The sequence below is a fragment of the Fukomys damarensis genome, unplaced genomic scaffold (genome assembly GCF_012274545.1).
Source record: "Fukomys damarensis isolate Sample0158 unplaced genomic scaffold, DMR_v1.0_HiC HiC_scaffold_2, whole genome shotgun sequence".
Taxonomy (NCBI): Eukaryota; Metazoa; Chordata; class Mammalia; order Rodentia; family Bathyergidae; genus Fukomys; species Fukomys damarensis.
The window spans coordinates 5,794,341-5,810,006 of NW_022900914.1; the positions used below are offsets into that span (position 1 = coordinate 5,794,341).

A 15,666-nucleotide genomic window follows, 5' to 3' on the forward strand; every position below is an offset into this window, starting at 1 on the left:
CTCGGCGCTGGGACCGCCCACTGCGCTCGCCTGGGGCCGCTGTTTATTTTCCTAGAGCAGTTTGCAGCAGCCGGTGGGCGAGGCGGACAGGGGAGTGGAGTCCTATTCCTCAGCTCGGGGAAGGCCTGGGTGGCCGGGGGCGGCTCCAGCGCCTCCTCCTTCGGTGGGGGCAGCTCGAGGGCGACCTTGCCCACGTTCCTGTTGGCCTCCATGTACTGATGGGCCGCTCGGACCTCGGTCCACGGGTAGACGCTGTCCAGCACGGGGAGCAGGCGTTGGGGGCCCTCCTCGGAAAAGTGTGGCAAAATTTGCTCTGTAAAAGCTTTCACTAGCGTTTGCTTGTACTAAGATAAGGAAAAGCAGACCATCAGCCCGAACTGTAAGAGGCCTAAGCCTGTCACTGCCCACTCTGTTACACTGCACACCTCATCTCCCAGCATACAGGTGCGTGTCCCCACACGTGTGATGCCTTTTCTGTACCAGGAAAGACTGAAGGCTGGAGTGAAACACGAGTGTCACTGAGCCTCAGGACCACTTTTCAGGAAAAGTGCCCCGGACGAGGCAAACACAGACAGGATTCGCACAGAGCAAAAGGAGTGCATACGTTTTGCTCTCTCCCAGGAGGTAGGGAACCCCAGGGTTGGAGGCGTGCCCAAAGCTGGCTCTGGCTAGAATGCCACAGGGAAGATTCAAGGAACAAATGATCTGTTGAAGGTAGAAGCTTGCAAAGAAGTCTGGGACTATTAGAAGACTTCCTAATATGGCCAATGTTTTGTTTATTCTGTTAGAAAGAAGAGGGGGAGGGGTTAGGGGAGGGGGGAGAATATTCTTTCCAAAATTCCAAGGCTTCTGTTGATCAATCTCGGTTAGTTCTCTGAAATTGGATTACCTGTTTATCCACAAGGTGGCAGTTTTCTTTGTAGGCTCCCTAACCTGTAGCCTAGCTTCCTTTCCGGGCATCATGTAAATGAAGCACACTTTTCTGGGGAACAGTTAAATCAAATTTCCTTTTTGCTCATGACTCATCTTTTGTTCCCTGGATCTCAGCAGAGTAGTGACGAGGCTTCCTCGTTTAAAAAGTAGTTTTGAAAGCAGGGGCCCACTGACGTCAGCTCCTCCCGTCAGACCATAGAGAACCCAGTGACCATCAAGAACCAGTCAGTTGACCTTCTCCCAGTAGGATCCACCTGTACAGTCTGGAATTAGATTCACCCCAGCACCTTCCAGAGAAAACACACCAGACTGTGATGCTAGTTAGACACAGAAAGCTTGGTACAAAATAAAAGTCCATAGTATTTGTGGACATATGGGTACAGATCTAGGTTGGGTCTAGAAACATTCGTCACAGAAACGTTGTAAATGGAATTTAGGCAACAAAAAGCTTATCACAGGATATATAATATAGTTAATCTTCTATGCTCCCCAGCCACAGCAAGAGGGTAATGGGGCAACACCATGAGCTAGTTCCAGTTCTTACCCCCCAAATAAGTACAGTCCCACTGGCACCTGGGCAGGAGCAAGAAGAGAACAGGAGGTCCACCCAGGGCTACAGGGCAGGCTGGTTGTTCACTTCTAAGTTAGGAAGTGTCCACGCTATGTGTTACAGAATCATTGGCTAGCTGCATTTGGGAGGCTGAGGCAGGAGGCCTGCCATAAATTCGAGGCCAGCCTGGGGTACATAGTGAGTTCAAGGCCTGGACTAAACAGCAAGACCTTGTCTCAAAAAAAAAAAAAAAAAAACAAAAAACAAAAAGTCATAGATTTTCTAACTTTGTTTGCACCTCTTCTTTTCTACCCGTCTGACAAATGGAAAGGGATCCAGATTTAACTTTGGATACAGGGGGATGTATATCCTACTCATTCATTTAGGGGAGTTCTGCCCCCATCTGACTAAGACCATCTCCAGGGGTTCTCACAGAGCAGCTGGTTGGGAGGAAGAGGCCCTAGATAATCCCAGGCCAACACCGTGTTGTCCAGTTTTAAAAACATAGGTGAATCATCAGTAGCAAGAATGCAGTGGGCAAACGTTAGAACACTAGGATCTGGCCAAGGGCAGCTGAAGTGTTTTCAGTAGAGCCAGGACCAGCCTGGAGCACTGGTGACTCTGGGGCTGGTAAGGATTTTAATTCTCTCTTAAATTCCTGCTGAGAAGCAGAAGCAGTTATTTAGCTTTGGTGAATTTTAGTGTTGCTTCAGAAAAATCTCCTTCTTTGTAATTGAATCCGGCAGCTGCTCCAAAATCTTCTGCCATCTGAAGTTTGTGCTGGGAGCCAGCTGTGACGAGAGGAATGGTGCCAGCCCTCTGGGCCAGCTGGATGGCAGCCGTGCCCACCCCACTGGATCCCGCGTGAATGAGCACAGCCTCTACCGCCTGCACATCTCCTGCGACAGAACAGGCACTGGTCTCTCACTTTCCAACTCCAGCGTGTTCCCACACAGGCTTATTCTACCATGACACCTGACCCTCGGGCCAAATGCCAGCTCCCTTGCTCTCTGTAAGGAGCACATTAATAGTTCTGTTTTGTCTTCTATGCCTCTGGTCAGAGTGGGAAAGGAGCTCCAGACACAGGGTTATCAGTAGCCACATCTTTTGGTGTTTGACATAACACCAAAAGGTTCACTTCTGACTTACACGCATGAATAAGTAGGAACAACCCCATTCCTAGTGTCACCACGTGAATCCAGGCCTCTTCAGTGTGTTTGAAACTGGCCTCACTGACTCCGGCAGCACAGTAGGCCCCAGGCTCCTTCAACCGAAATGATGCTTCCTAAGTGCTACTTCTTCCTCAAAATGGAAAATGCTTTTCAGCTGGCTTTGCACAGAAGCCTGACAGCCAGGCATTCAAGGCCACCATGGTCTGGCCCAGGCTTCTCTTTCATAAATGACAAGAGTCACCCTTCACATCTACGTGGAACAGCGGGCCTCACCTTGATACTCTTTTGGGGGCTTCTGATGAGGATCCTCATGAGTTTGAGGCCACCTGAGCTACACAGTGAGTTCAAGGCCAGCTGAACTATATGGTGAGACACTGTCTCAAAAACAAAACAAAACAAAAACTGTGTCTCCCTTCTTGTATTTTTAAATTGATGTCTAAAGCTTTTCATTTGGGGTGGGTGGTACCAGGGATCGAACTCAGGACCTTGTGCTTGTGAGGCAGGCAACAGCACCACTGAGCTAAATCTAAAATCCTGGCCCTTTTTCTTTTTTTGGTATGTGGATTGAACTCAGGTCCTTGTGTGCTACCGACCGTAGGGCAGCAAACACGGGATTTCACAAGGAGATACAGGTTCTCTGAAAGGTGGGAGCAGGTTCGGCGATGACAGTCAGACAAAAGCACTCAACACCGAGGTGAAGCTTGCAAATGCTGCTGCAATTTTATTTCTAACTGTAGGTGTTTATATACTAGTTTCAAGGGCACACCTCAAGAGTGATTTCAGGCACAGGCAGGCATGATAAAGATAGACAATAGTACTGTAAAAACTAAGACCACAAGGTCAAGTTAAGACCACACCTATATACCATCACAAAAGCTAAGACCATTAAGTCAAGGTAAGACCACACCTATACGCAGTCAGAAGGGGAACTTTGTAAAACAAAGGACTGGCTTCAGCATGTCACCTTCAGGATCACCTTCAGGACTTCACAGTCCGGGGCTCAGGGTCAGCACTTTGGCCGCCCGTCCTCTTGTGCCTCAATACCTCCCCATCTCTAGGAACATCTAATTGTTCCTAACCTTTCCTGGGCCCAGAATACAATTCTACAGATAATGAACAAATAAATAGTAATAAAGACAAAATAGATCAGAATTGCAAATGAACCCAATGTCCCCAAACTGCAGGCAGAGAGGCCAGCTATTCTCTTCACGGCTGACTTTGCATGCGGTGTGTGCCAAGGACTTCCAGGAGGCTTAACCCCGTGGGGACGATACCTCTGGTCTGGTTTCTGCCAGGTGACCGGCATTGTCACACAGACTCCACTGGAGTGGTCGTGGCACTTGTGCTTTTGAGTGGCAGCACCACCACTAAGCTAAATCCCTGGATTAAACTTTTTCATTTTAAACTAGTTGCAAAAGATGATCTCTGGTTGTCAAACTGACATTTTAAACACTTACATCAGGCTTTTAAATGTGTCAGGTGCAATCTAGATTTCAGAGCAATTTGATAATCATCCACTAAAAACGACTCTTTCTTGGAAGTTTTACCATTTTATTTGTTTTTTGTACCCATATTTTTATTCTACTTTTTTCATATAATTATATCTTCCTATATTTTTTGATTTATTGGTCATTCTTATTGGCAACAAAAATATGGATTTAAATTTTACTTAGCTGAGCCTGGTGATGCACATCTGTAATCCCAGGTACTTGGGAGGCTGAGACAGGAGAATCACTACAAGTTCAAGGTGAGTCCAGGCTATATAGTAAGTTCATGGCCAGCCTGAATTATATACCAAAACCCTGTCTCACCCTCCCCACAAAAAAAAAACCCCAGCATGGGCAGCTTGCCTAACATGCAAAGCCCTGGATTCAATCCCCAGTACTGCAAAAATGAAAATGAACATTTTAGTTTTACAAAATTTTTCCTAGGGCACAAAAGTTAAATTTCTCTGGATTCAATTTATCATTGCAATATTTTAGTCCAAAGCTTGTGAAAATAATACATATATATTATTTTAAATATTAATAATCATTAAACATAAAAGACTTTAGTGGAAAGACATCCATCTCTTAATGACAATTCGTAGGGCAAAATTTTTTCAAAATAGTCTGTGGGGAAATAGTATTAGCTGCTAGAATGGACTGGGTTCAACATCAATTGTCTTTTATTTTTCATTTATTAATAGACAAGCTCTAGCTGGGCATGGTGGTGCATACCTGTAATCCCAGCACTCAGGAGGTTGTGGCAGGAGGATCGCTGGGAGTTCGAGACCAGCCTGGGCACACAGTGAGTTCCAGAGCAGTCTGAACTACATAGTGAGACCCTGTCTCAAAAAACAAAGAAAAAAAAAATGACAAGCTCTGAGAAACCTAGTTTGCATAAATTAGATGAGAAAGAAATTCCATTATAGTAATGCCAGCTACTTCTTTGAATACCTCTGAGTTATATGATAAGAACCATATAATGATCTATCATCGAAAATTACTTTCAATGATTTATTAGTTGACAACTTAATTAGGACTTGCTTCAATTTTGTTGAAGGGAAAGACTTGGAAGCTGTCCAATCTGTACAGGATTTGTTATCCAGTGATAAGTGTCATTCAAATTCTCAGTTTCTGGAGCTATACCAACAAAGTTTTTTGAAAACTTTTCAAATGATTATTAATTATGTCTTCTTTTCTCAAATAGAGGCACCTTATTTATTAATTTTTAATTTAAAAACTTTTTGCATCAAGTTTTGTTTTTGGTCATGGCTAAATATGGTTGTCTTTATTTTCCTTGCCCAGCCCTATCTAAACACAAAATAATACTATAGGACTGAAATTAACAATCCATTAAAATCAGCAATAAGTTATGAAAATCATAAAGCTTTTTAAATTATTTAAAGTTTACAGAGTCCAAAGGGGGAGGTCCCCAGGAGTCTTCCTGGGCTGAGCTTGAGGACCAGAGGGAAACCTGGGCTTGGGAAAGACAGTGGGAACGTGTGTCATCAAAGTGCAGGCAGGGAATTTCACTCAGAAGAAAGCAACATTTCTGAAACTAGAAGAGCAACAGTGGCACCTGCAGAGTGGGACTGTGAGAAGGGACTGTAGAAAATGGAGGTAAATCTTCACAGTACAATTAAATAAGTGCTGAACTTAACTATGTTAACGATGATAGTGAGTCTGCTGTGGCTATCAGATGGTTAGAAACTGGCCAGGGTAATGATTCTAAGAGCAAAAACAGCATTGACCTTTCCCTACCTAACCCAGACCTCATTCCTTCTGTGCGCTATAAAGAGGGGTTATTATCAAATGCTGCATCAAAACAGATTTTTCCCAATGTTTTTCCACTATAAGAGACATCTATGTTTACTTATGGATACGCTTTAAAAAGATGTCATTTTGGTTTTCAACACCATATGAAGTTATCAAGATCTCAAATAAGAATGCTGCTCTGGCTCAGACTTTGGCCTGCTAATCTGCGTGCACAGTGCTTGACTCACGCAGACACAGGGGCACGTAGAGCTTTTTCCTTCTGGCCCCCCAATCCGTACTCATAGGCCTGTGTGGCAGAGGCTGTCACGCAGCAGTGCCCTCACAGCCTAGGGGCAGTGGGCTGGTGAGCTGGTGGTCGGGCGCCCTAGTGCTAATGATGCAGGGTAAGGTCAGCTGGCTTAGCATGGAATCCAACGGAAAGCTGAGCTGCACGATGATCCTTCTCGAAAGGCCTTTGTAGAGCATGAAATGAGTTTTTAAAAAAAGAATCGATCACCCACAGGCTTCGTGATAAGTTGTCCCAGGCTAAGTTTTAATTGCTCTGTAGCTATCCAAGTTTACTGCCTAATTATCTTGTCTTCCTCACTGTAGATGTGATTTTGTTTCTAGGGCCATAAAGCTCAGGAAGGGTTTACAACCCCATCTTTTTTTTTTTTGGTACCGGGAGTCAAACTCGGGACCTTGCACTTGCAAAGCAGGCAGTGGAACCAATGAGCTAAATCCCCAGCCCTTCAACCCCATCTTGTAATGTGTCTACTCAATGTAGTATGAACCAACTAGAAAAAGGATGGACTCTCCAATGTCCTCTTTTAAATCAACTAAGTCAAATCAAGGAAATTTCATATTTGTTGCTGCCATTAGGAATTAATTTTTTTCCAATATGAATATCTGTTCAGCTGGGGAGGCTCTACCCCACTTTTTGCTAAGTATTTGCTTCAATGCAGGTCTTCTGACCTTTTTTGTTCAAGTATAGTTTTGTTTAGCTTAAAAGAGGAGACTGCAACGTGAACCCTTTTTTTTTTTTTTTTTTTTTTGAGACAGGGTCTGTGCAGTTGAGACTGACCTGGAACTCACTATATAGCCCGGGCTGGTGTCAAATTTACAGCGATCCTCCTGCCTCAGCCTCCCAAGTGCTGGAATTACAGGCATGCACCACCATGTCTGGCTACATTCTTGTTGGCAAAGCCAGTCCTCATTGTTAATCAGCCAAATAAAATGCATTCCTTTTTTTTTTTTTGAGACAGGGTCTTGCTATATATTCCAGACTGGCCTTGAACTATGTAGCCCAGGGTGGACTCAGATTTGCAGAAATCCCCCTGCCTCAGCCTCCTGAGTGCTGGGATTACAGGTGTGTGCTACATACTTGGCTCCTATGACATTTTTATTATAAAGAATACAACTCAGGAACAGTCTAATGGAAGTGGCACATGAGGCAGGGTATTGGGTGTGGGGTTGGGGGCAGGAGCATAGAGCCTCCAGCCTCTCTCTGAACACGTGACCTGCCCAGCACATAAGTGTGATCGTCAACCCTCAGCTCTGCACACCTGACGGTGCAGGGTGCTCTCTTTTCGAGGGCCCATCATGTAGGTGTAATGCGTTCAATCATTGGCCACGTGACCAAACTCAAACCCCTGTCCCTCTCCCCTCCCAGAGATCAGGGAGCAAGACTGGGAGCTGAGCCCTCTGATGGGCTCGGTTCCCGTGGGACTAGCTTCTCTCCTGAACAAGCCCACCCCCCACAGAAACGAGTTGTATCCTCAGCACCCTCATATTATTATTTTCCTCATACCACATGCACACACACAAGTATGATAAATGAACATAGTATGTCAACTTTGTGCCCTGAAGATCTGGGTAAGGCTGAAACAGCAGAGTGCAGTGGCTCGCAACCGTTACTCAGGAGGCTGAGGCAGGAAGATTGCAAGACCAAGCAAGCCTTGGCAATTTAACAAGACCCTGTCTCAAAATTTTTTTTCTTTTAAGGTTTGGGGAAGTTGTGAGGCCCTGAGTTCATTACTAGTACTGCAAAATGGCAATGGAAGTATATTGTGCATGTAGAAGACCAAATGGCTTTTGAGGGGCCTTAGGAAAGTAGCCTTTTCTGCCTTGGGCCCATCCATCGTTTTCATGCGTTACTCTCTCACACAGTGCTCTACAGCCCCTTCGAACTTCTCATCCTTTACACACAGAAGGAATTTTCATGACTCTGTGCCTTTGCCTGCACCGTTCCTTAAACCTGAAATACTTTCTTCTCGTTCCTATTTTTTTTCCAAATTCACTTTAAATGCCACTTTCTGGTTCCTGAAGGCAGTCAGTCACTCCAGGCTCTGTGCTCTGAAATGTGTGTTCATGTGTATGTGCATGCGTGTGTTCAGACAGGGTCTCGCTGGTCTCGAACTCACAGAGATCCTCCTGCCTCAGTCTCCCAGATGTCAGGAATTCAGGCGTGCACCATACCTGGTTGTACTCTGAAATTCTTCTATATCTGCTACAGTATTTATTCCTTGGTAATGTGACTTGCTTACAAGTTTGCCTTTCCCACTGGATCATGAACCTATATGGGGTGGAGTAGATGTACTATTTACTTGCTGTATCACCAGTACTTAGTACACAGTAGGCTACTCAATATTAAGTGAATTTTAAATTTATCTCTTGTCCCCCCCGCAAAAAAAAAAAAAATCAAGTAACTGAACCAATAAATGATACCTAGTGGTAAGATTGATCATCGAAAAATTTGGGGGTCCTTAGCACCCAGTCACAAAAGGAATAATGTTGGAAGTAGCTCATTCAAAGGCTGTTACATAAAACCCTAAACTTGTAGAATTTTATAAACAGTAACAAAAGACCCAGAGCGGTGACTTTGAAATTCAGAACACTTTGCCTTGCTGCCTGACAATGCTAAGAATGACTAAGGGTCTAAGATTTGATTTTATCGTTTACCAGCGCTAGTCACACCCATGAGTATCTGCCATGTTGAGGCACTGACTTTAAGGGATGAGAGCACTCGGGAGCTCTCCGTGTCCCGTCTCCGAGGTCTGCGCCATCCTCTCCCCACGTGCTGGGCCCCCACGCTCATCCCAGCGGCCGTGACTGCAGGTTTTTCCTCAGTTGTGCCCTATGTGCACCCGGATACTTTGTTTGGACGGGTCAGATGTGAGAGGCAGGGGCAGTTTTGTTTGTTTTGTTTTGTTCTTTTTGGTACCAAGGCAGGCAGCAGAACCACTGAGCTAAATCCCCAGCCCCAGGGTCAGAGGTAGTTTTAACAAAATTGAGAGACCCTTAAAACCCCAGCTGACCCACACAGCACACACCCTGTAGAGGGACCTACAGAGCAGCGCACTCAGCGGAGCGGTCAGTACCCTTCTGACACAGGACCTAGCATGCCACGCCAGGCTGGCCTAACCGGAACTCAGCTTGAATTCCCTTGGCCAGTAGTCGAGGCCACTCCCTCCCTAGGAACTCCTGAAGGACGTACTAGTGTGACCGGCCTGGGTCTGCCTGGGGCAAAGACACACAATAAGGAACCGTCAGGGTGGAATCCCAAAGTCTGAAAACAGGTTCTAGGACTCACTACCTCATCGTTCTGATCATCACGCAGGACACAATCAAGAGAAGAACCTTTCCTTGGGAAGACACATTCAGTGACTGTTATGCTTTACTCAGTTGCGTGGACTAGAATGCAGCCAGTGAGCGAACAGTCAGAAATCCTTCTGATTTGTTTTGACACGGGGTCTTGCTATGCAGTCCAGGCTGGCCTTGAACTTGTTGCGGTCCTCCTGCCTCAGCCTCCTGAGTACTGGGATTACAGGCATGCACCACCATGCCTGGCTAATCCTTCTAAATTTTTTTTCCAGTACCAGGGTTCAAACTCAGGACCTTGCACTTGTGAGGCAGACACAGTGCCACAGAGCTAAATCCCCAGCCCTAATCCTTCTAATTTTTTGAGAGGCCTTTACAATGATCAACAATACTCGATGCCTATAGTTGCAATGTGTAATGTCCATCTAATTCCTTGCCTGGTAGCCCATTGTTGGGTGGTCTTTACAATGGTTCCTGATCTCCTAGGTCTGACAGGGGTGATGTGGACACACAATGAACTGGATTATAGCAGAGGAACCCTGAGCTCAGGGACTCTTCTTTCACAGCAAGCAGTAAGCAGGTTTTCTGTGTATCCTGAAGGAAAATGTTACTTCGTTTTTTTGTTTGTTTGCTTGTTTTTTGATACCAGGGATTGAACTCTGGTCCTTGTGCTGGCAAGGCAGGAGGTGGAACCACTGAGCTAACTGCCCCCTCAAGTTACTTCCTTTTTAAAGGTTGCTTGCTACAATGTAACCCTGAGAAATGGCCTGATAAAGAGTTCCTAGAGCCTTGCATTACGGTATATCTCACAAGATACCTAGGATTTAAGAGCCTCACTGGGTGACTTCCCACAGACACATCTTGTGAAACTATCCGTGCTCTCACATTCCTTGGTAATGACTGACACTTAAGAAAAAGGGGATTAAGTAATTCCAATTAATTTCTCTCTCAACTCAGTCTTCTTTTTTAGTATTTGCTTAGTATTTTTCAAATACAAAATAATTTTTTTGCTAGGATCAGTAGTTTCTTCTACAGTAATAAAGTTGTCTTTCATACTCCTCTGATGACTTAACTTCCTTTTTTTCTTAGATATTCCCCTGTAAGAAAGCACAACATAGTTGCTATGAGTAATACATCGTTACAATATAATCCATTCATTATTCTACAAGCAGCGTAAAGTGGAGGCACAGGGTGACTGGATTGTTGAAACACAGTCTCTGCTCTCGGGGAGTTCATTGTACAGTAGGGGAAATGGCTATATACAAACATGTTGTATTTCACAATAACAAATGCCACACGTGAGGTATCTGGATTCTGGGGTGATGGTGCATGGCTGTAATCCCAGAACTCTGGGAGGCTGAGGCAGGAGGATTGAAGTTCAAGTCTTAGCCTGAACAATCTGGCAACTTGCTGAGACCTTGTTTCAAAATTAAAAATTAAAAAAAGGGCTGAGGATATAGTTTAATGCAAAGACCCTGCATTCAATCCTCACACTGGAAAAAAAAAAGTTTAAACTGTTCTAGAGGATGAATTGGCTTTTTTTTTGAGACAGGGTCTCACTATGTAGTTGAGACTGACCTGAAACTCACTATGTAGCCCAGGCTCGTCTTGAACTCACAGCGATCCTCCTGCCTCAGCCTCCCGAGTGCTGGGATTACAGGCGTGCACCACCACACCTGGCTATTGAATGAAGGAGCACATGGTCATTAAAGGAAGGGGGATGGGAGAGGCAGCCTGGGAACAAAAGAACCTGCTACCCTCCTCACCAGTGGGTGTTGCAAGACCTACATTTAAAACTGATTCCAGCACTCCACTTGCTAAGCTATTAATTAGAAAACTTTGAAAGCAGATAACTTCACTCATCAAAAATTCTCCTCTTTTCTTAAATTGGCTGTTGGTTATTACTTAATTTGCCTTTCTCTCCTGCAATGACAGATGACAGTCATGGGAGAAGAAGTAGACTCCTAAAAAGTTAACTTAATTAAAAGTTAACTGTAAGACACACTCTGCAAAATGAATCACGTCTCCTTATAGATCTGTTATACACTTGGCGGTAAGGTGCCAAAAGAAATTTAGGAGAACAAACAAAATATCAGAACCAAGAAGTAACTCTCAAAACACAGAGCCCAGCTCTCTAGCCTATGTTTTTATACAGTGCAGCGACTGGGATGAAGAAAACTAAGAAATGTGGTTGGCTTCTCAGAGCGTTAAGTCTTTCTCAACCTTAATTTGTAGAGTGAGCACAGGAAATTTAAGAAAAAACTGTATTTCTTCAACAATTCCATGACAATGCTAAAAATAAGTCACAAAATATGCTAAAGTTTCTCTCTTTTTAAAAAAACGGGGGACCTAGAATTTAACATGCTGTCAGCTATAAATATGTATGACTCACTAGTATATGCATGTATTTGTATTAAAAACAAACCTGATCAACTTGTTAGAGAAGTAGCATAGCAATGCTTACATATTTACTGTGTAAAGATTTTCTTTAATAACTAGTCATACTGCTAGAATCACCCAAAACAAAAAATTTAAATAGTCATAATTCCCAAAATTTCTACTACGGTCATATATGTTTTCACAGATAGAAATACAGTTAAGCAGCTGGGCGTGTGGCACATGCCTATAATCCCAGTACTCAAGAAAATGAGGCAGGGGCTGGGGATGTAGCTCAGTGGCACCGCACCTGCATCGAAAGCACAAGGTCCTGAGTTTGATCCCTGGTACCCCCTCCAAAAAAAGCAAAGAAAAGACAGGCTTGCAGTGTGCCCATCCCTGGTGTCTGCTATACCTCAAACCCTGAGCTGAATCCTGTACTTCCAGTGGTTATGTAAGCAACCCCAATGCCCTTCCAATACATTCCTTTCTCCTTGTGATGGTTGTTTCAGTTGTCATTTTTTTTTTTTTTTGGTTTTTTGAGACAAGGTCTCACTGTGTAGTTGAGACTGACCTGGAACTATGTAGCCAAAGCTGGTCTTGAACTCACTGAGATCCTCCTGCCTCAGCCTCCCGAGTGCTGGGATTACAGGTGTGCACCACCATGCCTGGCTCAATTGTCAACTTGATTTGATTAAGAAATACTCAGAATTTGAGAGGCTGAAGCAAGGGGATGGAGAATTTGAGGCCAGCCTGGACTACAGAGTGAGACCCTGCTTCAGAAAACAAAAAGGAGAGGGAGGGGACAGGAGAGATACACACAGAGGTAAGTAATCACACCTCTGGGTGTGTCTGTGAGGGTGTTCTCAGAGAAAACTAGCAAATTGAGTCCTGCTCTAAATGTGGGTGGCACCATCTTATAGGATGAGGACCCAGAAGGAACAAAATCAGAGAAAGGCCAGGATTTAGCTCAGTGGTACCAAGCTTTCCTCACAAGCGCAAGGTCCTGAGATTGATCTCCGGTACCAAACCAAACCAAACAAAGCAAGGTAAAGCCTGCCAGCACATCCTTTCTCCCTCTGTGCCCTGGAGTGAGCAGCTTTCACGCACATGTCCTTCTGCAGTGATGTTTCTGTAATGGACTTAAACCTCTGAAACCCTGAGCCGAAGTCCGATTTCTCCGGTGATTGGTCACAGTGACGGCGAGGGGACTAACACTCCCCCAGATGGTCTGAGTTGGATTTCTGTCACTTGCAGTCTGAAAACCTAACACAGGGAACAAAGACAGGCACTGGGAGGCAAACTCACCCAGCTTCTCTGTGGCTTCCACACAGACACTAGGATACATGCCTGCTGCGTAAGTGGCCACCAGAAGATACAGATGGGTCTTCACAACAACCACACCAGTGTTCTCCTGGATGAAGAACAAAACGGAACGCCCTCTCTCAGCTGTAACCACAGGACCAGCAATTATCTTCCAGCTACATTTTTCACTGTTTCCTGTCTTCTAGTCTTTCCTGAAAACAGTTCAGACTGTTGCAATCACAGCATGCAGGCTATGAAAAAAATTTTCAACTGATTGTAATATGCCCCTATCTCAGTGGAACAACTGATCCAACGTGAAGGTGACCCATCTAGGGATCAGACAGCTCTGACCTTGAATCCTACCACCTCCATTTTCTGCTGAGTTATCTAAGTTATGTTAAGCCACACTTTACAGTAAAATGAGGTATTTAGCTTATAATATGAAGTGCGCCTAATTCATAATATAGACCTCCCATTTCCTTACAGGTAATCATCAAGACATTTTGAGCATAGGAATGACACACTAAGCATCCTAATTAAAATAAATCTGACATGATCCAAAATCCGAAAAATTTTGAGCACCAACAGAAAAAATGCAGGGACACTAAAAAATATGGTATAAAACCTTTAGGCTATACCCTTAAGGTATATGTGAAATATGAATTTCGTGATTATGTTTGGGTCCCATTCTCAAGAAATCTAGTTATGTACAAGTGTATGCAAATATTCCAAACTCCAAAACACTTTTGGTCCCAGACATGTCTGACAAGGAATACTCAACCAGTATCCTTTTTTAAAGGAGGACAAAATAGATTATGAAAGATGGATTGTCCTGGAAAGACGTAGTTCCAGCAAGGTTCTGTTGATAGATTCTGCAATAGATATTTGTGAAAATCAGGCTGATAGTACTTTCTTTCAGATATGCCTTCCTGGCACTAGAATGCTATCTTAGTTCCTTGAAGCAGTAATGAGCTTTATCTGTTTTATGGGGAGGCTCAGGAGTGGCAAAGAAAACAGAAGTCAAAATGCCCAAGGTTTTTACTGGCTGTCATCAGATCTTGAACACTCACACTCTTGGCATAAAGAGAACAGTCATCTGCCCGGACACATCTGTAGTCCTTTTCCCTGAAATACAGTCCTTCTCTACGGGCTTGCAAAGGGTTTTTGGCAAATCCATTCACAAGTGTTTGGACATCACTTGGCATTACCTATAGAGATGAAATAGACCAGGAATCAGCAACTGATGGCCAGTGGCCAGCTGCTTTTTGATGGCTTGAAAGTTGGGAATGATTTTCACATTCTTAAATGGATGGGGGAAAAAAATCTAAAGAGGAACACCACCTTACAACATGTGACTATTACATGAAATTCAAATTTCAACGTTCACGTAGAAGTGTTATTAGAGCGCATTTACACCTATTCTTTCATGTATTGTTTACAGTTGCTTTTCCATTTTAACTGCAGAGTTGAAAGATTATGTTGTCCAGAAACCTAAAAAAAAATTCACTATTAGTTTTTTTGTTTTTGCTTGAGACAAGGCCTTGCTATGTAGTTCAAGCTGACCTCGAAATCACCATGTAGCCCAGGCTGGCTTCAAGCCTCAAACTCGGGGTGTTCTCTTGCCTCAGCCTTCTAGAGTGCTGGGATTACAGGCCTGCACCACCACGCCAAGCTACCATAGCTTCTTTAAAAAATTTTTTTGAAAAAATAAAGAAAAAATTCGTTTAAAAGTCCCAAACTTGTTTTTTCTTACACTAAATCCTGGTGATGCGACACACAGGCTCCGCTCCTGGAGTTTGATGAGGGCCGCACCGTCCACGTGCTTGGTGCCCAGGAGGGTATCTAACAGCAAGTTTTGCAAGTGGCTCATGCTTCCGCCAATCTGAAAGGGGAACCGTGGTTGAAGCCATCCACTCTGGCTACTTCTTAAAGGCAGCAGAACCCAAACGTCCCCAAGACACTCCAGTTTTCCTATCAGCGGGTGTCATTTGAAGTGATGGAGAAACGGTGGCCCTTCATCTAGGGTACTCAAAGAATACTCAAGGAAAATACCGATACTCAAAGAAAATACCATCACAGCAAAATTAGTTCACACAGAATGGGTTATGAAGCTGAGTGGAAAATCTGCCTCAATTTTCTAGCTATGTCAGTAACTCCCACCAGGATTACCTCGGATTTTAAAGACCAACCAACTAAACAACCGCACACCAGGCAAGAAGGAGACCCCAAGCTCAAGACCGCGAATCTTCTCACGCTCTTCCCACTGACCAGCAACGGCGCCAAAGACGGACTCAAGCCAACCCTTTCCGCTCACGTCCCGCTACCTAGGCTCGCGCTCCTCAGGCCAAACCCCACCCACACTCGTCCTCGGCAGCGACACAGCAAGGCAGGCCCCCTGAAACAGGACTGGGGCGCGTGGAGGGTCCCGGAGCTCGCCCGAAAGCGGGGCGAGTCACTTCCAGGCCCGAGCCGGGCAGCCGACGCCACCCTG

At 44.5% G+C, this 15,666-nt stretch overlaps 2 protein-coding genes across 5 annotated transcripts in view; both read right to left on the bottom strand.

The window, feature by feature from the left end:
• The window catches only part of Tp53i3 (tumor protein p53 inducible protein 3), a 9,442-nt gene extending 451 nt beyond the window's left edge, over nucleotides 1-8,991 (bottom strand). Inside the window, 4 exon segments of the mRNA XM_033762138.1 lie at nucleotides 22-346; nucleotides 1,029-1,223; nucleotides 2,173-2,382; nucleotides 8,856-8,991. Coding sequence (XP_033618029.1) covers nucleotides 22-346; nucleotides 1,029-1,223; nucleotides 2,173-2,382; nucleotides 8,856-8,991 — 866 coding nt within the window.
• Nucleotides 8,992-9,784: 793 nt separating this feature from the next.
• Nucleotides 9,785-15,660, bottom strand: Pfn4 (profilin family member 4). Of its 4 annotated transcripts, none has more exons than XM_010604882.2 (5): nucleotides 15,504-15,660; nucleotides 14,929-15,057; nucleotides 14,246-14,383; nucleotides 13,179-13,284; nucleotides 9,785-10,591 (listed from the first exon to the last, which is right to left on the bottom strand). In XM_010604882.2, the coding sequence occupies exons 2-5, from the start codon at nucleotides 15,043-15,045 to the stop codon at nucleotides 10,563-10,565; spliced, it is 390 nt and encodes a 129-aa protein (XP_010603184.1). In that variant the 5' UTR covers nucleotides 15,046-15,057; nucleotides 15,504-15,660; the 3' UTR covers nucleotides 9,785-10,562. The 4 variants fall into 4 exon arrangements, with proteins under 4 accessions (XP_010603184.1, XP_010603180.1, XP_010603182.1 ...); XM_010604878.2 differs by having other exon boundaries at nucleotides 15,500-15,660; XM_010604880.2 differs by having other exon boundaries at nucleotides 15,444-15,660.
• Between the last annotated feature and the right edge of the window lie 6 nt (nucleotides 15,661-15,666).

Coding starts and splice junctions, on each gene's coding strand:
- Pfn4 (XM_010604882.2), bottom strand. CDS start 15,045: ATGAGCCACTTGCAAAACTTGCTGTTAGATACCCTCCTGGGCACCAAG. Junction 14,384..14,928: donor TCGCATCACCAGGATTTAGT/GTAAGAAAAAAC, acceptor TCATCTCTATAG/GTAATGCCAAGTGATGTCCA. Junction 10,592..13,178: donor GGAAGCCACAGAGAAGCTGG/GTGAGTTTGCCT, acceptor GCTTTCTTACAG/GGGAATATCTAAGAAAAAAA.